The sequence below is a fragment of the Salarias fasciatus genome, chromosome 8, assembly GCF_902148845.1.
Source record: "Salarias fasciatus chromosome 8, fSalaFa1.1, whole genome shotgun sequence".
In the NCBI taxonomy this organism is placed as follows: Eukaryota; Metazoa; Chordata; class Actinopteri; order Blenniiformes; family Blenniidae; genus Salarias; species Salarias fasciatus.
This window is the reverse complement of record NC_043752.1, coordinates 16162529-16185143: the sequence shown is the minus strand read 5'-3', so window position 1 is coordinate 16185143 and position 22615 is coordinate 16162529. Positions and strand designations below refer to the sequence as shown.

At 42.4% G+C, this 22615-nt stretch overlaps 2 protein-coding genes across 3 annotated transcripts; one reads left to right on the top strand and one right to left on the bottom strand.

Moving 5' to 3' along the window:
* Window positions 1-8278: 8278 nt before the first annotated feature.
* cep55l (centrosomal protein 55 like) lies at window positions 8279-19044 on the top strand. 2 transcript variants are annotated; one of them, XM_030097994.1, is made up of 12 exons: window positions 8279-8339; window positions 8781-9000; window positions 9088-9195; window positions 10099-10248; window positions 12819-12860; window positions 13938-14079; window positions 14505-14650; window positions 14907-15100; window positions 16339-16462; window positions 16648-16719; window positions 17027-17152; window positions 17366-19044. In XM_030097994.1, the coding sequence occupies exons 2-12, from the start codon at window positions 8806-8808 to the stop codon at window positions 17576-17578; spliced, it is 1512 nt and encodes a 503-aa protein (XP_029953854.1). In that variant the 5' UTR covers window positions 8279-8339; window positions 8781-8805; the 3' UTR covers window positions 17579-19044. The 2 variants fall into 2 exon arrangements, with proteins under 2 accessions (XP_029953854.1, XP_029953853.1); XM_030097993.1 differs by having other exon boundaries at window positions 10099-10254.
* A 758-nt stretch (window positions 19045-19802) lies between these two features.
* Window positions 19803-22060, bottom strand: rbp4 (retinol binding protein 4, plasma). The gene is made up of 6 exons (XM_030097996.1): window positions 21955-22060; window positions 21672-21774; window positions 21423-21559; window positions 21208-21314; window positions 20550-20762; window positions 19803-20448 (listed from the first exon to the last, which is right to left on the bottom strand). The coding sequence occupies exons 2-6, from the start codon at window positions 21771-21773 to the stop codon at window positions 20402-20404; spliced, it is 606 nt and encodes a 201-aa protein (XP_029953856.1). The 5' UTR covers window position 21774; window positions 21955-22060; the 3' UTR covers window positions 19803-20401.
* Window positions 22061-22615: the final 555 nt, after the last annotated feature.

Genomic DNA, 22615 nt, shown 5'->3' with positions numbered 1-22615 from the left:
AACAGAAGCATCATGCTTTGTAATACTTCATAAAAATCCTACAAATCCTAAACAGACGACAACACCGTCTTTGGCTTTCATCAACTCATCACTGTTACTTTAGAAAGAAAAGGAGAAAAGAGGAGCTGAGTTGTTTCTGAAGCGTGATATTACAACACATTTGTGATCCCAGGGAGAAATTTGAATCCATGATCAGAAACATACAAATAGACTTGCTGTAGACAAAGTAAGGCTGTGAAAGAGTCTGTCTTAAGACTTTTGAACCTCATCGACAGGAAACACATCTGCCTCCAGCAGTGCCAATTCATTGCTGCTGTCAGATTACAGAGAAAAGACGTTTGCCATTACAAACATCCAATAATAGGAGGGAGGATGAGACGAAGCTCAGGAGCCACAATTTGTTTTCACTCCACACACATTTGCAGTTAACATATCCAGCAATTTTTATAACCCTTGCTCTAATGCTTGACAATATGCAAGTCTATTTGCAGCGTGTCTTATTTATAACTATGCATGCAAGCAAAAAAAAAAAAAGACTTATTTGTCCATGAAGTGGAAGGGAGTACATTCCTTAACTGCTACCAATCCTGCTGCCATGCTGACTGATGCTACATGTGTTTCAAGCGTTCTCCAGAACTTCCCAGTTTAAAACGTTCCGATGAATTTTCTCATAAACAACACATTAATGTGAGATTTTACGTTGTTCCGTCTACAGTAGGCAGCAGGAAAACATGCGCGGATCAAATATAGCCCACTCGAATTCATTCACCAGCTTTTGAAAGTCTAATAAAGTCACAAATAGAGTGCGCTTTGTTTTTCTGCGGTGGAGAGCAGAGCAGTTCATTAGCCTTATCTCAGTGAAATTTGCTCGCTGTGGAACAGCATGGGGAAATCAAGCCTGGAATCCGTCAGAGTTGGGCTTGGCAGGATTTGGCTGTTCAATAATTACGCTTTGTAATGAGTATTTCTGTTGAGCATTATTACATTGGTGGGATAAGGGCTGCTTATTTTATGGCAACACAAAAATATTCGCCCCGGTCCTTTTCTAATGTCATCGGGTGGAACATTTAATCAAACTGTCAGGGTTCTGAAAATAAGTTTTCTTTCTCCTTGAAACACAGAGGCCCAGGGAATATCTATTAGGCCCCTAATTGATTGCGAGCTCATGGTCTGAGTCACATCTCAATCTTTCCAGCTTTCTCTCACTCAGCTTTTTTTTTATTTTTTCCCACCCGGGCTTGTCAGCGGGGTACGGCGGGTCAGAACACGCACGGCTTTGACCGGTTTCACGGAGGGTGAAGAGCAATATTTCAACCATTAGACCAAGCAGGTCTGAAATAAGGGTTCACAAGAGCATGCACAACGAAAGGAATCGTGGATGCAAGCTTAGCAGGGAATAAACAAATGCCTTACATCTTGGTTGAGGGGAGAAAGTGGTTAGCATTGCTGCTAATGTATGCAGCAGCATGCAAATATGTTTAGTTTTTTCTGTTAACCTGAGCCACTTGTTCACAGTGTAACCTGTTTAAAAACTATTGAATATCTATATGAATACTCACTCTGGATAAATTGCACTTCCCCTAGATGTTGCCCAGCAACCATTTTTGTGATTAGCCAGTGAAAAGTCATCCAGGCATCATGGATGGAGGGAAGAAAAGAGAGCCAAAGAAATGAAAGGGAGCTTGAAAGGGGTGGTGGAGTGTGCAGTGATGGAAACAGAGATATGAGCAGAGGAGGGAGCTGGACTTTGATAAAGGAAACAGTGGAAGAGACAAAGTGTTTTATGAATAACATTAAATTATTACATTAATCACAAGTGTGCAGAACCACATGAGAGCCGTGCGGCGCTGCTCACAGCCTCTCTTCCTCATGTCATCCAGCTTTGTGCTTTCAACCCATGACTCAATTAAAACACAAACAACTTCTCACTCGTTTATAATAAAGATCAGCGGTTCAGCTATTCACTCAATGTCAGAGGTCATGTTCTGTCTTGGTATTTCTTTTTCCTTTTGTTATATTCTGAGTCTGTCTTTTCTTTCAGGCTCTTCGTGTTTGATTGCCCTGAAGTCTTTCACCTGGGCCTGATCGTGTGATCGTCGTCGTCTGGTGACTTTTGGTACAAATTGGGGTTTTCCTGTCTCTCCTGGTTCTTGGGCCATCTGTTTTTCTGCTGTGCTCCTGAGCGTTTTCTTCCTGCCGCCATGTTTCATTTTCTTGAACTTTGTAAACCTTGAATATTTTGGTTATTGATTTTTTTGGAATTTTGGTTTTCACCTGTTTGCCAATAAAATGAGTTTCTCCATCCATCTGGCATTCTGAGTCCTCCTTCCCCGAAACAAACCTAACATTAACATCTTTGATGTGTGCTGGATTTAATGGACATTATGTGCCTTATTAAGTCTAAAGATATATCTTACTTTAACAACTGTTCATTCAATGACTGCCTTTCATAGTTATAATTCATTTGGTAATATTTTCCTGTTCATTAAAAAAAAAGAAATCTGTTATCCCGTTTCTTTTCTAATTAAAGTTTTGAATTTATTCCTGATGCAGATCTGACTCTGCACTTGAGTCTGTGATATTGCTATTTACATATAATAGATTTCTTTTTAAATTGCTATTTAATTACCGGCTCCAGTAGTCACGTCTGAAGAGTTTTAATGGCTTATGAGTTGTTTGACCTTGAGTGTTGGGGGAACCTGGGTTTGAAGCCCAGTTACTGCAAGAAAGACATAAAATCTATTCATGTCTGCTGTGCATGAAGCAGTTTAATCGACAAAATACTTACTGGTATTACAATGAGAGCATCACCTGGTTTAAAAACCTGGCCTTTGTAACTGATTGTTATTAAAGAGTTACCGCTGTTTTTACATAAACCGTGGCAGAGCTGCTGTCTCTCGCTCTCTGACCTGCTCAATCACTCTCTGATTGAACTTCCGCTGATGGGGGAGTATCTTTGTCTCAATTATCCTGAGCCGACTCTCTCCTCCTGACAGCAACATAAAAAATGCCCACGGGAAGGTAACATTACCATTATCCTGCATCCACACCAGCTGTGATGTATTAGCTGCCTTCAGTAAACATAAGCTTGCCTGTATAAGAGCTGTCTGCCGTTTGTTTGTACTTTATTTAAGCTGTTTTGTTGCCGCGGCTTCTTCTTGTAATTAGTTCATAAATCAATTTCTTTCAGGAACGGCTAAGATTAAAATTAATCTTTCTCTAACCGAGGTAACTTGAGATGAACTTAATAAGTAAATGAGCCGTTAGAGTGACCCACACACCGCTGACAGCTAGAATCCGATAGCCCCCATCATTGTGCAATACTGCTTCCAAGGTAACTTGTTGCTTCTTATTTGCAGCAATCAAGATTATTACCACTCAAATACATTTTCCACTATGATGCTTACGTTCCTTTACTTATTTGTGTCCAAACAAAATTTGACAGTTGAGTGGAAATATAATACAACAATCAAACGTTGGTCCAAAGTTTGAAATAATTTTAGACTTGATGTGCTCTATTGTCTCTCCAAGTAAAACTGATTATAAAGGCGGTTTCCAAGACAAATAAGATTTCCCACTCAGACCTCATTGTATCTGTGAATTCGCCACGAATCGTCTTCACGATCATCTTTTCTTTCCTTCATGCAGTAATGAGCAGCCCCCGTGTCAGGAGCCACAGAGGGACTACAAAGGAAGCGTCTTGTCAAACAGAGGAATAAACACAGACTCTAAATAGTTAATAAACAAACAAATTATGAGATGCTCAGAATGCTCAGCCACAGAGGTGGAATATGCCGGTGAGTTCCTCGGTTTTCGCTGCTGCGGAATTCATCACAGCCTTCATTTTGAGTCGGGGAGCGCAGACTGCAGATCTGTAGGTGGATCTCAGCAGCAAAATGAAGTGGAAATTCGTCATCGTCTTTCACAGCCGTGTTGATGTCACAGTCAATAGAGTCACTTAAGTCTTTATTTCCAGAACAGCGCTCCACTGTTTGCTGTGTCATTGTTACTACTGCTCGGTTCTAAAGCAGAAAAATATGACTGCTTTTAGTTCAGCCTCAGTGATATGTGAGATATTGTTGTATTCACTCTGAAAAGAAGTTGATGTGCCAGAAGGTCATGCAATGAATTGTCAATCTTAGGCTTGTTTCTCACCTCGGTTTATTTTCTAAATGCAATATTTCCACATTTTAGATGTGAAGACGTTTGTTTTCGGTAAACCATTCATCCTTTAGCAGTGCCACAGGAGGCATCACCCTCTTTTAGCATAAAATGGGCAGAAGGCAGGAGTCATCCTGTGCAGACTGCCTGTCTAGACTGGCGCTTATATTCATATCCACCTGCACTTTGAGATTTACAACCCCCTCGACCCACATGTGCTTGTTAAAAAAGCTGTGAGTGTAACACCGGAGAAGAAGCGGGCCTTCCGCTGCTCGCCGGCTGCATCACAATTTCATTTGTTTCATCTGATCTGATCTAATCAGGTGATTTGGCTCTTGCATTATCACCCTCTGCGGGGCACAGAGCCTCCTCCGCGGCGAGCCTGTGTACTCCACCCGTGCGGTGCGGCAGTGCCGGCGTTTGGTCGTGACAGGAGTCTGCCTCTCGCAGGTCGGCGACCCGGCTCCAGGCAACCGGAGCGAGGCCAGTCGGCGATGCGGGGCAGCAGGAGGCCCGCTGCGAAATGCTGGAGCTGCCCGCGCTCCGCTGATGATGAGGACATGGCTCACCGGGAGACTGATCCATGAGCCAAGCCCCTCCCGGCCCCTGATGAGGAAATCCAGGGACAGACTGGGAGTCTGACAGCTCTGAATCAACCCAGTGACGGATGGTGAAAATGGAGAAAACGGTTTTTAACACTGCGCTGTCCAGATGAATTAATGTCTCCTTTGCAGATCCCACCCTAATTCCGTCATTTGGAGACATGTTTCTCGTCACGCCGTTATCTCGCTTGCTGGCTGGACAAACCTGGAGGGAAGAGCTCTGCAGCTTGAGCATGTCGGGTCTGGCTCGGGAGGTTTGGCGTTCTATATGAAGGAGGAACTTTCCATGTCTGCAGCTCGTTGCTTATCTCTAAAAAGCAGAGCAGCACACACCTCACTTTGAGGCCACCACAACATCATTTATGATGGGATGCTCTTTACCCAAACAGCCATTAGTATTTAGAGACCTCATGCTAACCCATCTTGGGACTTAATGCTCAACAAGATAACCAGTCACGAGCACATCAAGCGTGTGTCAAATATGTCTAATTCTGTAAATATAATACATAAAGTGGCTTCAAAATAAAAAATATATATATTGCAGTAAATCTATAGGAAACAAAGACATTTATCTGAAAAACTGTCAAGTTAAATGAGGGTTACGGCTGCGGTTATGCTCAGTAGCCAATAAATGAGCTCATCAATCAAATTTCGCTTCGGTAAAACCTGCAAAGTTTTACAAATATTTGCCAGTTTACTCTTGGTGACAAAGCAGGCAGATTCATCAATGTCAGCTGTGATTTCTTTGGGAAAACTAAAGGTTTGGAGTTTAGCTAAACAACTCGAGTCCAACTTTTACCTTTTTCTGCTCATCACAGTGTTGAGTGTAATCAGCAAACACACTTCACAATTGTCAAACACTATTACACCAGAGCGCTGATAGGAACACTCTATTGACTGCAAGCAGTTTTCATCTGAGGAATATCAAACAGGGTGCCCCTTAGCCATTTTCCTCAGATTGAAAAAACGTGTTTGGAGACCTTAAAAACATTTTTGCAGCGTGGGGTTACTTTGGTACAATGAGGTGGATACGCTTCGGAGAAAAAAAAAACAGCTTGACAGGGGTCGAGAGAGCGTCTCCCGCAACTGGTTAGCGAGCCAAATAAAATCCATTCTTCTGTATCTGCTTTGAGTTTTCACCTTAGCCAGATCAAATCACATCCATATTATTGAAATTTGGAATAGTTTGCCCTCTGATGAAAAAAAGGACTATACTCTTCCTTTTTTGATTTTCACACCAGCAATCTTTTTGCATACAGAAGCATGAAGGGCTTTGTAGATTTATCATATTTGCAAAGATTCGCCACAGTCCATAACAGCCCAGGGAAGTAACGTTTTCAGCATAAAAGAACAGAGGAACTGTATTCAGAACTGGCTGGAAATACATTACTTGTGCCACTAGTGGAGTTATTTATATGCTTAAATGCCCCTGTGGCTGAATGTAGTGTATTTGAGAGGGAGGAAAAAAAGAAAAAAAACAAGGCGACAAGTAAAAATTTAGATCCCAGAACAGAAAGTGCACTTACAGAGAAGTCCAACTCCTCTGCAGTGAAACATTTTCTGGAACAGAAACACACATTTTCCCAAGCTTAAAGTAAACTCCCAAATGCGGTGTGGCGATGTGAGACTGCTGCTTCTGAAAAGAAGTGTAATTCAAGATGACTTTCTCATTTTATTCTCATTAATAAATCAACTTTTGATTATGATCAGTCCGAACATGTCAGGTTGATGCAATAGGTTTAAAGAGGTAAATAATTTCAATGTGCTACAAATTTAGTGGGCACATTTTCTTGGCTTCCTCTCTGATCTCACATGAATTGCACCACGAATCGGCAACCATGTGTATGAAACAGACTGCAAGAGGAGATGCTGAAGATGAGTGGCAGGCCTGATTATGTTGGATTTTTTTTTTTGCATTCTGACTTTGACTCATTACTTCTGTTTACTGTGATGAAGACATGAGCTGAAACACTGATTGCTATTTTCGCATCGCTGCGGTTTAAATCAAGGTATGACTTTGGTTTTGGGTTGCTAAAAAGACACGACGTGTGTGCGTGTCAGATGTAATGTGAATGAAATAAATATGTGAATATTGCATCTGTATGGTGGTATAGTGGTTGGTATAGACACACCGAAAAAAAAAATCTGAAAAAAAATTACAATTTTATATAATGTTTTTAAAAAAAAAAAACACTATCATGTGTAGCTCAGAGATGTTGAATTGGCCTTAAGCTTTGATAGTTATCATGGTTTTAACTACTGTGATACAAATTTGCGGTCCACTTCACTATGTGGGTCTTCGATTCTTTCTTTTTGTGACTATTGTGGGATAAAACCCTTTGTCATCTGCTGTAGTTTCTGGCTTTAGGTCACAATACTAAGTCCAACTGGGAGACTATTAGTTGGCCTCTTTTCTAAAAGGATGATGTGTTTCATGAGCTTTGTTTGACTCCCTGATGGAGGTTTGATGCTGGATTGTATTGGAGTTCATTCTAAAAGCTCCTTATATGCACAGATCCCACAATAGCTCAAAGCCCCCTCTCTTTTGCCTACTTTTTTTGATTCACACAGAAGCAAGCAAAGGCAACATAAAGTGGCAAAGCTTTCCACAATGAGGACAGAGTAGCCTGAAGCACAGGGCAGTATAGTGCTACTAAAGGCTAAACTTGCATGCTTTTCAAACCATATAAAGAATACATTTTTTTTTCTTTACTTGCATTGAAAATACATTTGAAAACATCAAGGCTAACCATTTCACACCCTTTCCTTCTTGAAGAAACTAAAGGTCACTGAAGTCTCAGTTATAAGAGCAGGAGTGGCTGTAAGGCCTTCATTCTGAATACTATGTATGAATTATTCAAATTACTGTACAATCTTTTTGCTCTGTATAATCGGAAATGACTTCGAAACACCTCTCAGCTCTACTGATGATCCACAATGAAGGGATCATGTGATGAAGTATTGATATCCTGTACTAATAAACCTGCTGTAATAATAGGTCACAGTTGTGATTTATTGACAGTTCTTTCAAATAATCCATCCTCCCTCGTCCTTTTGCTGTGATCAACCAACACTTAATGGGAACCTATTGCACTGGAATTGCTTTACAGGTTACTTATTTTCAGCATGCTCCACCTCATCTGTAAAATTTGCACGAAGAAAGCTACAAAGTCACAGAGACGCTGATAAACAGGTTGAAGCACAAACCCCGCCTATAGCTGTCTGTTGACTCGATTTATTGTCGCGTACAGCCCGGTAGAGCAAACTTATCACCCTGTCAAAACCAGGCCGGCGAAGAAGAAATACCCTAAACTGTATTAATTAATAACTAAAAAGTGTATTATTGAAAATAAGTCGGAGTTTTGCGACTTTTGTTTGGTATACGTCAATAATCGCTTTAGCACCGCCTGACTTTTCCCACATCGGCACACGCCGGGTTGAACAAACGCTCGCTTCGCTTGCGTGTGACGTCACCGCGCTCCAATTCAAACTTCAGGAAACGAAAGCGTCGTTGAGAGAAACGCTGTTTGACACAAGCAGGAGCCTTCCAGCGGATATCTACACCCCGCTCCGTTTGTAAGTCTCAAATGTCCCGTATTTATCTCTACACGTAACTTTTCTTTTACACTCAAACGAGGAAAGCTGGAGAAGTATTCAGAAATGTGTTTTTTTTTTTTTTTTTTGCTAAACATACCTCCAGTGGCAGACGTCTGATTGTGTAGCTTCAAGCTGTCCTGTCATTTTATTCAAACCTCCTCAAAATATTTTATTTAATGTTTGATTTTAAACAAAAAAAAAAAAACATAAAAGTGTATTTTTGAGTTTCTTGTGTTAACTTGTATACATTGTATTTATGTTTATATTCCAGGAAGCATTGAAAGTGCAACATAAAGAAAATATTTAATGTTTCCATTCCCTGGGTTTCATTGTATTTGCACAGTTATTATGTTTGAACCTAAATATGTTCTGTTGAATTACAAGCATTACAGCAGACAGTGGTTTCACTTGTTTTACCAGATTGTTCAGTGCGACCTGAGCAGCCATGACATCCAAAGGTGCCAAAGAGACCATTGTCTCCAGGCTGGGCTTCAAATCCAGCAGCGGCAGCTCGACCTCCAAAGCCGAGGCAGAGCTGGACAAAGTCAGGAAGGAGAACGCTCACCTGAGGAAGAAGATCGATGAACTGGCCAAACGACACATCAAACCACCTGACTCGGACAAAAGCAAGCTGCTGGAGGTGCAGGAAGTGGTGGTGGTGGTGGTGAACCTTCACGCCTGTCTGATCTCTTGACGGCTGATTTCGGTGTCTGTGTGTTTATTTCAGAGGATTCTTTCTCTTGAAACCCTGCGAGAGAGAAACAATCAGCAGCTGCTGGTAAAAGAGCAGGAACTGGAGGCTGTGAGGCAGCAGCTGACTGCTAAAGGAGGAGAGGTATGTGCACATCACCTCTCTGGTGAGATGTATCCACCTGTAGTCAACTCTCATTCATCCATCAAGAAGTGTCCTGGAAACGTAGACGTGTACGTATATGGACACCCCCAAGGCAGTGCTTTTCTGCTCAGATTGAGAATAAATACAGCTCTGTTTTCAGGAGTGATCCTCAACTTGTAGAGGTTTGTTGCAGACTTGGCATTGTATTGGTGGCATATGCATCGCTGGCAGCAGATGACTGTCAGAAGGGAGGGGGTGGATCATACTGGAATTCCAATGAGCTGCCACAAAAACAGTTGGGGGGAAAGAATTGCTTCTCTTCCATGTTGACAGCAGCTCAGCAAAGTGAAGTTTAGACAAGCGGCAGAAAACGGCGTATTAACACATGTGCGGTTCACTTGACATTTGAAAACTAACTATCTTTCTCTATTCAGTCTGAGTGAATACATTGGCATTCATGACTTGTCACTGTTTTTCCAACACCGCTGTATAAATCTAGGCTTTATTTTTCAGGTGGTTGCTTATCTATGTGAAATCTCTCTTCTGTGGCTGCAGAAACTGTGTGATTTTTAGGCCACAAAGCATGGCACTGGGCTAAACTTGAAGATGGCACTCTGGTAAATAGATTCGCAGCTTCTTGTTGTGCCCAGACGCTAATCACACTTGCTTCTTCCTCGCAAACTTTCAACGGGAGAAGTGCTAAAACCAGACCTGCTAAGTGGGCAAGAGAGTGTCAGCCACCTGACGTCCATTGTGTGAAGAACATAATGACTCGGAGAAACGTAGGAACAGATTTAGCGAGCAGACTGTCTCCGCCAAAACAGAGGTTTAAAATCAGGTTGACATAGGTGTTTGCAGAGTGTGGTGAAGTTGTCGTGGCGCCGTGTTTCTCGTGTGTTTCAGGTGGTTGCGTCGCTGCAGGCCCAGCTGGAGCAGCGCAGGAAGGAGGCAGAGCAGAGAGACGCGCTGTTCCAGAATTTGTCACAGGAGACGGAGAATCTGAAAAACAAGCTGGCTACCGTTTCTGCCCGATGCCAATCCCTGGAAACACAGGTGGTGGTAGGCTGACCTCTCCGCCTCGATACTTGTCTGGATGCTCTAATTAGTCAGGAAAAATGTCTCCTTCTCCCTGATGACCTGACGCATGTTTTATTTTTTTATTTTTATTTTTTGCCAAAGCAGCTCTTCTAGTTGGTTCTCTTCTACTTGCACTAGCAGGTCATTAAAAGTATTAATGTTTTTATCATATTCAGTCACACAGCTTTAAGATATGGATGAATAAATCGTGGATATTGCAAACTGTTTTACTTCGCATCTAGTGGTAAAAGGTGCTTCATTTAGTCAAAAAACAGAGTTGGTTGAGTAGTTATATTCTTGCTTCTGACAGTAGAGATTCCTCTGGTCTTTCTGTCCTTACTCTAATATTCTCCTTGTTTTTCTCCTGCTCACTCTGTCCACGTAGTTCTCTTACATTGTAATGTTTTGACACATAAAATTCTCACTGAGCCATCATTTTTGCTTATTTAACACTCAGTCCTGAACTGTTCTTTTCTAAAAGCAGGGTGCACTTTAACGGCAATTACCGTGATATTTGTCACATTTTGGGAATAGTGTGTATTTAACCACTCAAACACATTAATTGTTTGATCCAGTACAAGATGTTTTTTTTTCTAAGTAATGACTGCATGGGGCCTTTGACTGCAGATGCTGCTGTTTTCTGGTCCACTAGGTGGCAGCGTGTGGCCTTTTGACTGCTTTTTTCCCCCCCTCAGCCATTATCAGTACCTTCTTTGTAGGCTTACTGGCTAGAATGAACAACTGCAGAGATATTTCTATAATGATCTCCTGCAGCTGTCGGCACACAACATCTTATATAGTAGTTTGATGAAGGATTCAAAACGTTTTTTGATTTTTTTTTTTTTGTATGTATTTCATATTATCCTCCATGCCATCTGTGGAGGAGTGTTTGAGTCTGCAGCTGCCACTTTCTTCCACGTTATTCTCTTTCAGAAGGTAACCCTGTGATGCTCTGGGTACAGCAGGTCCTGCCGTCCTTGCTGCAGCGTTCATATTCTGGCTGTAGTGGCAAAATCACAAGTAGGACCTGCTGGAAGGACTCGGTTCTCACATGCTGCTCCTTTTTGGGAGGAAATGTGCTTCATTTCTTGTTAATAGTTATGTCCAGCTCGTGGTCAGAAGCATATGAATTCACATTAATGCTTGAAGTTGCCGGCTCAGTCTCCGGCTGAGTTCTCCCTGCGTTGTGGTTTATCTTGATTCCCTTCGATTCTTATCACGGTCACTTCCAAACACCTCCAGGCCTGTTATTCAGCGATGCACCGAACAGTGTTATCAGAAAGTTTCTTCTCCTTTTTTTTATTTTTTTTTTTTTTGTACTTTCTCGTCCTTTTATGGTCTATTATATCAGCTGTGGCCGAAGCCAAAAGAATTGGAGCGTTTGAAGAAAGCAAAGTACTTATTTCCACAGATTCTTTTCACAAAACACTTTCTTTTTTTTTCATCTTTTGTTACTAATAAAGGTCAGCAGAATACTTGAAATACTGTCTATGAATGTAAATGCTCTTCCATAGTTCTGGTATCATTTCAAGCTTTTATCCCCAGCGAATACAAAGAGTACCGTGTGTGAAGCGTGAATACTAATCGCACTGCTCAAAGCCTGCAGACCTGTCGTGGGTTTTTTTTTTTTTTTTTTGCGATCGCTGTTGTCTACCTCTCACTGAAAGGGGATTCCTTTGGCTTTATGCCATGGCGTTAATTTCCCAGGATTACTCCCGACTTTCCAGGGACTCGGTTGAGCTCGTTTTGCATTACTAGAAATAATCTGACCAGGAGACCCACCAACCTCCCGCTTCCTGGATCCGTCAAAGCTGCTAGTAGGCTTAGCTTGTGAGACACTCGTTTAAATCCATCTCGAAAAGTTGACAAGCCCATGATGCTTGTCTGGAAGTTGAGGAGCTCACAGAGCCTGAGCTCATAGATGATCGTTCAGATGCTTAGTGGAGCGCTGCTGTGAAAGGGTTAGCCGGAGCTTAGGTGTCGGGATCAGACATAAAGACTTCTGTTTATGAGATGACTGACTGACTGACTGACTGTCCTCTCAGGATGGATGTCGAGGAACTGACCCCGGGTCATCTGTTCAAGAGGCTGAAAAACCTCCACAGCGTGCTCTCGTGTTTTTTTTTTTCTTTCTTTCTTACTTTCATTTCTTTCTTTTTCAGCACATTATTAAAAATTAAGAGGATGAATAATTTAAGCTTTCATGTAATTTCTTTTTCTTTAAAGCCTTCGGCAGCGATGCGGTTTGTTGAGATTATTTTTCTGAATACTGAACACAAACATGCGGTCAATCAAAATGATGGTGTGCCGTTTGCTGTCATGGCTACACAATGCATTCCTCATTCAATGTCGGCACATTCAGATTGGTTATAGAAGGCACATACATGCATGCACATTGATTTTAAATGCTTTAAGCATCGATGTTGAAGTCCAATCCCAATGAAATTCAATATTTCATCATTGAGAAGGAGAACACACAACTTATTGATATTGATATAGATCAAATGTTTGCACAGGAGCTCAAGTTGTGTTTTTTCTTTTCTCAGAATGGACAGGACATGACCCTCATCCAAGAACAACTGAAAGATGTAAGTTTAAATAAGTCTTTGTATTTGCCCAAATGCCGACACTTTAACAGTGATCCTTCCTGTCGAAGTGTTTCAAACACTATATTGTAGAACAGTAGGACTCAGGAGCAACGTTTTACTGAAATATAAGGTGATGGCCTTTTCATCACATTTGTTTTAAGCATCAAATGTCAAAATATCTGAAATTTGTTAGCTGTGGAATACAATGGAAAGGTTTGAATCCCCCCCCCCCCCCCCATAATTAAAATCTATGAAAACACATGAATGAATGAATATATTTATTTCGAGACACAAGAAACATAATGTAAAATAAATATACTGTACAATACTTCATACAAGATATTGGGTTGACAAAAACAAAATTTTACAGAAATAGTATATAAATAAAAAAAAAAAACAAATATTTACAATTTGCAGATAAATATGTTGTATTTACATTTGTTGAATGTACCTCGAAAAGGAGTGGGAAGAAGACAACTTATTAACTCCCACCCCTTAGTTATCCTATACAATCTTTAGTTTTGCTATAATGAATGAATTAAGTGCATTTAGTGTATATGCATGAGAGATACAATTATATACATTAAATCATATTATTATTATTATTGACCTTAAAACATTTGTAGCGATAACTGACAAAATCAGTAGGAATGAGGACTGAGTTCTCTGTTGTTCATCTGGTTTTGTGCAAGAATAAGTTTATTATCTACTGGGCTATGATCGACAAACTCGACTTTCAAATGGGTAATTTTTAGCACCCTAACTGCACCAAGAAAAACTGTCAAACTGTCGCTTTGAAGCATTAATGTCTTAATTATCTAATTAATATAGACCTTTACATGCTTTGCAAGAAGGAAAATCTGCAGTGTCTGACATACTTGTTCTCCTCACAGTAAAGCAGTTCTGTGGTTTTGTTCCACAGTCAGACTCATCCCAGTCATTTACCCCCCCCAAAAAATCCACCACGCATACAGATGTCAGTCTGCAGAGGCCCTCTTGCTTTCAAATCGCTGAAATGACCCATGAATCATTGTAAAGGGCCGTGCCTCCCCCCCTCTCTTCACCCCCGCCCCCCAGGCTCTGGAGAAGAACCAGCAGTGGCTGATGTACGACCAGCAGCGAGAGGCGTACGTCCAGTCGGTCCACGCTCGGGCGATGGAGCTGGAGCAGCAGCTGACCCAGGCCAAGCAGGAGGCCGGTTCAGAGGGAGAGACGTGTAGTAAGACCTGAGCGAACGACTTCTAACACCCTCACATCATTCGCCGCGATCACACAATGCATTAAAATATCCTGCTGAATTAATTAAAACCCAGCTTGTTTTATGAGCTGGCACATATAGTGTGAAAAGGGGAGGCTAGACAAATGTATTCAGTTTGATTTGGTTATTATCTTTTAGCTACAGCATTGAATATTAAAAAAGGCATTAGCTTTGAGTGAAAAAAGACTATATGGGTAATAAAGGCGGGATTAAAATATGAGCAACGTCAGTAGCGTGGAAGATAGTTTGGCTCCTGCAATTAAATGGTTGGACTGTTCATAAATCTCATACATAAAATATGCAAAGTTCCAAACTTTTACTTTGTGAACACAATTAATGTCTCTGATTAGCTTCTTCATTTGCAACACTTTTTCGTTTAATCTCAGCTGCTGCTGATTCAGTCGGCCCGGAGAAGGAGTCCCAGCTGAAAAGCCACTTCGACCAAAAGCTGTCTGAGCTGCAGAGAGACCTGGAGAGGCACAGGGAGGAGGCCGCCAGGAGCAGACAGGAGCTCAGCGTGCAGAGGGAGCAGGTAAAGGCTAAAACGGGTCTCCTGGAGTTCTTATTTGCTCATTTTGAAAGAGTTATTTAAGATTTTTCTCAGTATTTGGTGTACTTTCTGCACGCATCAGTGACAAAACCATCCAATCCCTCGTATAAACCATGTTAATGATCATTTCAGCACTGAGTCAACATGCACTGACGACAGGATCCGGTAGATATTCGGATTCTGTTGAAAATCTGAGCAGATGTAAAAGATGTTTATTTTTCCTTTTTTCACCCTGCAGACTCTGAGAGCTCAAGCCGAGCTGCAGGCTCAGAAGGAGCAGGTCACCAGGGTTCAGGACGAACTGCTGGCACTGCAGAGGAAGTACGGGGAGAAGCGCGCCGAGCTGTCGTCCCTCCTCGGAAAGCACGAGGAGAAGAGCAAAGCGCTGGAGGACGCCCAGATGCAACTGCAGGCCGAGCGGCTCGGCAACAGGTAGAAGAAGTGTGCCTCTTAGTTTCCTATAAAAACCGAGGAGGCAGACGGATCAAGCAGCTTCACTGCAGCCTCTCTTCACTCGATTCCGCAGCAGAGCCGCAACAAAGGCTCTCGTCTCTACGTCAGCTTTGTTGCTGACACAGAATCAATCAAACGCAGCGTAAGTCATGTGTGATTTTACACAGTTTGCCAGCTTTTCCGTTTCAGAGGCAAGACGATTAACATAATAGCTTCAGCGTGGAGTCCCATCCAGAAGCGAGGGCTGTGCAGCTGTGCCGACACCGCCTTACCTCTGTGTCGGCGACGGCGGCTTGTCGGGAGAACAACAATACGGCACTCTGCCGATTCATCTTTGGAGGGAGGGAAGAAAAAAAAAAAATCAATGAAGTATGTGGATTGAGCAAAAAGTCTGGGGAGGTTTTCAGAAGAAATAACATTCCCTGCAGCTGTAAACAGAAATGCAGTCCAGCCACTAATACCGCGATCTCCTCATCAAAAGAACATTTCATTACTGCACACATGCGTACATCTAGCCCATCGAAACTAGATGTTTACGGCACCTTTCTTTTTTTAAAATTACTTCTTTACTATACTTTACTTTTTAATCTCAAGCATTTCTACCATCTGGATTCAAGTGAAGACAGATTGTATCTCACACAAACAAACTCAACATGAAAACTGTGGAAGTGCGTCTGTCTAATTGGTCATGAAAGTGTTGGCTTGATGAGTTCACGCTATGAGAGCTTTAAAAAAAAAAAGTCAAATGAAGACAACAGCTACAAAGTTATGGAATGCAAAACTTTTACAGGCTGGGAATTTAAAAAAAAATCTGTGAATTGATTTCGACAATTTGTCTGAAATGAATTCGAAAACTGACATTATGAAATGTTCCCCCTTGCCGGAAAAGTTTGAAGCACCACAGGGGTCTACCGCGTACAGCAGATGTGAAAGGAAATGCCGTAAATCAATAGAGAAGTTGTTTAAATTCAAATAAAAACTAAGTTCAAGAGAAAAGAGCAGCGAGGTGCAATGAAAAGGCAGCAGTGCTGCCTTGGACGGTTAGCGTTTTGTCGGGTTGAAGGAAGGTGAGCCGTCAAACCTTTCCACCGGCCTGCCGTTCAAGGCTGCGTTCTATGCATACAGGTTTGGAAAACCTGTTTCCCTCGACTACTTTAAGCAGGACTAAGCTGCGCTGCGATTAATATTTATGTGGATTACGTAAACGTTGCATCCAGACACGCCGCGTGCGAGGAGAGGAAGGTGTCCAGTGAGCGGGCAGACAGGATGCGGGCGGAGCTGGAGGCCGCCGACGCCAGATTGGAGGAGGAGAGGAAGAGATCCGCCGAACTCCTGCTGCAGGTGCTCACCAGTAGTCTGCTCAGGAAATTCCTTTTTATCTCAAAACGTGATTCACAACAAGTATTTTTGATTAAAACTGAATTCCAGGCTTGTTTTGAAGTCAAACTTGACTGAAATAATGTGTTTCAGTCATCAAAAGCACGGCACAAATGGAATTAACGCGCATAATCGTTTGGCCTTCACAGGTAAATATGCTGCAGAAGTCTCTAATCAGCCAAAAAGAAGAGCAGAGAAGAATCGCAGCACTGGAGCAACAGGTAACACTGCAGGAATGTCATTCTTCCCGTGCATAACGACTCTCTTAAACTCAAAGCGAAGTTTGACTGTTGGTATTTTTTGCATTGTGTAAATGAAAACTCGAAGTAAACAGTGGGCTCGGCAGTCGTCATTTCCTCAGTCTGAGCAATTTTTTTTTTCCCCCCCAATTATGAGTGGAAAAGCTGTCAGCACGGCCTGTTGGCCAGTGGTAAAAGTTTTGAAGTGCGTGTTGTTTAAGAGTAAGTGCAGTCCAAGCTGTTCCCACTTGTGCTCTGTACTCCTCATATATTTCTTCCCCCTCCTAAGATCCAGCTCTCTGCCAAGGACTCGGAGAATGAAAAAATTGATCGTCAGAGCATGCAGCACCAGTTACATAAGGTGCTGAAGGAGCTCCGCAAGGCCCGTGATCAGATTGCCAAGCTGGAGTCGGCTGTAAGTGTTGCCACACGTCTCGGCCATATGCTCTCCACCGATTGTTCCTGGTTTAAGTCGTTTTCTCCAAGCAAACGTCGACGCGACAGTGACGTTTCAGGGTCGTTACATTGTTTGAGCAAGATGTGCTGATTTCTCCTTGAAGGGTTTGAGTTTATTACCGTTTCAGTTTCTACAAAATGCGTGAATGTAGTGTAATTTTCTGTGTTTCAGAAGCAGCCGAATGCGCGTTTTTCAGAGCCCACCTCGTACAGCAGGCTGGATTTCGAACGCCTCACTATTGATTCCCCTCCCGGGCCGACATCCCCGTCGAAAGTCACCAGCCTCCTGGATGAGAGTTTCCTGGAGTGCCCGAAGTGCCAGGCCTCGTATCCCACCAGCCGCCACCGGGAGCTTCTGGCTCACATCGACTACTGCCTGGCCTGAGCCGGCGCCGTAGCACGAGGTTAAGCCCTCCCTCACCTTCCAGTGAAGTCCGCCCGGCGATGCCGATAACTTCTCCTCGAGATCATTCAATTCGTCGAGGCAAATCAGGCTCTGACATCTTTTTTTTTTACTATTGCTCTTATCAGTGTTAAAATCTGAACCATGTAAGCAGGCAGTTTCACAGAAAGATTACAACAGTTTTTAGAAGTACTGCGAGCAAGCTACTTCGAGACCTTTTTATTCTTTATTTCAACATGCAGAGGTTGATTAAACTGCGCTGTTAGAATGACTTTAAAACACAGTTCCTGCTGTCACAATCAAGCATACACTTATTTAGACATTTTTATATTTTATATATTTTTAGAAACTATGAACCTCACTTCTATTTTTCTTCACTCCTCAAGTAAAAGGGACTTTATTTTTTTTTTTTATCTTTTCACATTTTGCTTCCTATTCTTTTTTGTGTTTAGACATTCATGTTTTGTAATGTAGTCCCGTTTTGCAATATGAACACGTCGTCAAACCAAAGAAGTGATCATTTTATCTTCCATTGCAGTGTTTATGCAGCTCTTGGGTAATATTGTTTTCAAACTGTGTGTATTTGATCTTAGTATTTATTGGGATAAGATTTTCTTTCTTTTTCGGTGAACTGCTGTGTCTTTTTTAAAATGTTTTTATTGTAATCCAGTAAATTATGTGCATTTATCACTTTTTTTTTTTGGGGGGGGGGGGTGGATGCAGCTTATTTTATTGTATGGTAAAGTTTACAAACCTGTCCGACCTATAAACCTGCTGTAAGCACGACATTTATCTACTCCGAGCCTCAATAACTGACTTTTTGTGTGATATTTTTTTCTAATACTGGTAAGAAAATCTGCATGGTTCTTTTGAAATAGAAATTACCCAGCAGCGATTTGTTGTTTGAGCAGTGTTTATGTGAAGGATAAAAATGTCTCTGATCATGTGGGGAGGGGTTTGTTTTGTGTGTTTTCTAGCCATCCACCACTGCTTCACTTCTTTTATTTTTTCTTGTGTTATCCAATATGTGTGTGGCGTAATGCTTCTCATCTGTGCCTGCAATCATGACCGAGACCTTCCAGACCAACCGTACAGCCACCGTTCTGCCGATCCTTAACCAGATCTTCGATACACCCGCTCCGTGGGGGGCTTAAGTGATCACATGCGGCAGGTCGTCCGTGTATTCTTCCCCCGTTCGAGTGAAGCTCGCCGACATCCACCACCTTGACTTTTCCAGCCTTGCATCTCCGTAACGCTGGAATGAGATTGCATGAGTTAATTCCTTGTACTAAACTATTTAAGGCAGGGATTAGTAAAGGTTCTCTCGGCAGGAGGAAAAAGGGGTTAAGGTGTCTTCATTCCTGCAGCCTTGGGCAATGTGACTCCATAGACTTAAGATTTAGACGCTGCTGCTGTACAGCTCATCCTATAGGCCTTTCTTTTGTATTTTGGAGGTGTGAGAATTGCACCATTTGGGTTTTCTTTTTTTTTTTCCAAGTTTTTCAGTGCTTTGTACTGTAGAGAAAGGTGCAATAAACATGCAAACCTTCATCAAATACAGTGGTCTGTGTCCTCTTATGTTACATCATTGAGTGCAGCTATGTGTGTACCAAACTTTCCAAACTAATCCGTTTTGCAGATGCGCAGATAGTTCATCACTGCGGCGAAAACTTGGAACCGCTCGCGGCACTAGATAAAAGTCAGGATTGCAGAAGTCGATGCGATCAATAAGCACTAGGGGTATCTGCCGCGGCTCTGGTGGCATTACGTCTGGTAGCTGTCAGGGCACCGCGCTGAAAGCCAGCAGTAGCAACCTGCTGGCGACACTAAAGAAACGTCAGTCCTTCCCGGTCGGTGAGATATTTCAGTCCGGACAAAAAAAGTGGAAGAGATGAGAGACAGACTGCTGTCATATTAAAAGAGAAGAAGAAAAATCTCTAAAATGTTACAAGAGAAGAGATGGAGCTCCACAGACTGGGCATGCCAAGTGATTTGACACTTCAAAAATAGCAGAAGTGTGACTGTGACAACTGCCGAATGTAAAATGTTAACATTGTCAGGATGAGAATGTAACGTATTTGTCAGACTTTGCCCTCATTTCTTTCTGGTTGCCCAATTTTGCTTTAATATAACTTAGCACAGACCCCAAAATGAAACATCCTGATATGCACGGATTTCTTATTGGTTACAAACTTAGAGAGGCAGCACTGTGTGAATATTTTATTTCAAAAACTGGATTTAAAAGTGTACAACATACAATCAAACAGCGGAACGTATCATCGTCGCACAGCTTAACGTGTCCAAACAATACATATGTGCTACATCCTTCAGTGTCGAGGCAAAGCCAGGGACTCGTGAACCTTCCTGCTTTTAAGTAAACATACTGGTTACAGAGCTCACGTTCACTTAAAAGAGATGTTCACAAACGGTTGTTATATTGTACAAAAAAAAAAAACAATAAAACAGAGGCACTTTTCAGTGATCTGATATGTTTTTCTCCGGAACCAGTGTTTTGTTTCCAGATGATAAGATTATCAGAATTCTGCAGTTTTCTATACATAAAATAACAGAGAAATGAGGGGATGAGACAGTTGACCCGCAAAATAGTTTTCCTTTCTCTTTACAGTATAGTCATGTCAGTGTGACAGTTCACAGTGAGCCTGGGTTTTTTTTTTTTTTCTTTTTCATGACTGGAGATGGATGAATCACTGTGTGAGTTGAGACCGAGACTGCAGAGGTGACCGAGAAGAGTTGGGATTCAGTGAGAGATCAGCAGAGGGGCTCACAGTCTTTAGAGTGTGTGTTTTAAACACTGGGCTCTGGATTGGCCGTGTCCGCGGTTTCACAGAAACCTGCAGGCAGAAAAGCAGAGATGCAATTAATTTGAGCACTTAAGGCTTCACAGTGTGGATCGTCACGTCATCAAATGAGCAATCGCTTGACTTCAACCTACCGGTGTGATCAACCCGTCGGTATTTGCCTAACAGACAGATGTCTATCTTCTTCTGTGTGACGATGGGCTGGTCCTCTGTCCTCAGCCCGCCTGGATGACGGGAGAATATGAAGGAGTAGCCGTCCAGGCAGGTGCCGTCTTCGTCCACGACTCTGCAGGAGTAGTGCACGGCGTAGTTGTCGTAGTCGGTGTCGATGACCCAGTGGTGGTCATCTGAGAACGGAGAGAGACGAAAGGAGTACGAATGAGATTTTAGATTTTGACCAAAGTACCATAAGAGATGCCTAAATACTGAATCTAAAATGGTAACACGATTAATTCATGAATTCTCAAAGCTTGACCATCAATAACCATTAAAGTAAACACTTGAGTGTGGTCAGGCTTGGGTTCCGGCGGTATTTCAGATTGATCATTGCGCAATCAATAGATCGATTTGTTCTAAAGGACACGCTGATCCGCTCTGAGGTAAGCAACGGTTGGACTCATTTCAGGGAAGGGTCAAAGACTAAATGCCGCAGTAGATGATTACATTAGACAAACAACTGGCTTAAGGTCAGAAATTGACTGTGTGACCTGATATCAGCGGCTGAACTCTCAAATGTCACTCAGTGGATTTGCTGCCAGACTTCAGAATATGAGAAGAACATTTTGAACTTACTTCCTGTCTGCAGGTAGGTTGCGGCTCCCCAGTACTTCATCCTGAACTTGGCGGGGTCCTCGGTGTTCTCGAACGTGGCCAACATGTCGGCGCACATTTCCCAGTTGCTAGCAGTCAAAGAAAAGAGGCGGACGTCACAAAACGCGAGCCGATTCACACGTGCTTTGTGTTAAACTGCTTTGAAAAGACCCCTACAGGAAGAAAACAGAACCTACTTGAGGATGATGACTCTGCCCTTGGCAGTGGCAGTCATCGTTCCATCCTCTGCAACATGAAGCTGGGCCACAATGTTGTCGAGGAGGAACAAGCCCTCTGGGTCCTTCTTTGCGACGGCGTACCACGTACCTGCGTACTGTGAGGAAGAAATCCACCGGTTAAGATCACAACTGAGTTAACTCATAGGTCTATTTGGCATAATATATTTAAAAGACACTAATTGTTGTGGGTCGGGGTTTTCTACTCACCCTGGTTTTGTCAAAGTTCTGCATGACCTGGATGTTGGCTACCTGGCAGTCCTGTGCCCAGGACACAGCCAGAAGACAGAGAGCGACGACGTACCGCAGCATTCTACCGAGAAAGACGGCAGGAGGAGAAAGAAGTCACAAAAAGAAAACACATTTTCAGCCAAAACAACAACAACACCAAAAAAACCAGCATATTTTGATTCAAGAGTATAATAACATCCCATAAAATACTTCCAAAGTCCAACAAACTATTCCTAAAAACACATCTTTTGTCAGTGCATACCTGGTTCTCGTGGAGAGAGGGGGGCAGTTCACAAAGATCCTCTGCTTTCCAGTTGGGGTCTGTCCTTATATACAGCTGGCTGCTATTGCATAATAAACTCCCCTGCTCTTCCCACAGCTTGCCCGCCTTTCATTGGACAAACATTTACATAACTTCAGACTCCATCCCTATTGATTTGGTCCTCCACCCGTTCACGTTCCCCCCATGTAGTGTGTGTGCCCCCCCCCTACTTTTTTCTTTTTTTTTTTTCTTTTTCCACTGGGGTTAACCAACTTATGAAAGGAGTTCCAGCTTGAGTGTTGTGTCCGCAGAGCGCGAAGTCCACCCCGGCATCATAAATCTAAGTGAAATGTTTTTGTGAGCAGAGGTTTGTTTTTTTTTTCTCTGTGGAGTGAAAAAAAAAAACCCTACATCTTCCATACCCCATTTTTCTTTATTTACAGAAGGAATGTTAAAGTAGGCACATATGCCTCCAGCCAGAATCCCTGTCATTACATCAGCTCTTGTTGTCTTTACCTTCGAGCGCCGTGTTTGCCCAAACGAGTCCGTTCTCCAAAATAATCAGTGTGACACAGCGGCAATTGGAGTACAAAGTCTGGAGACTCGAACACACATCAGTGATGACTCAAAAGAAACTGGCCTAAAAAAAAAAAAAAAAAAA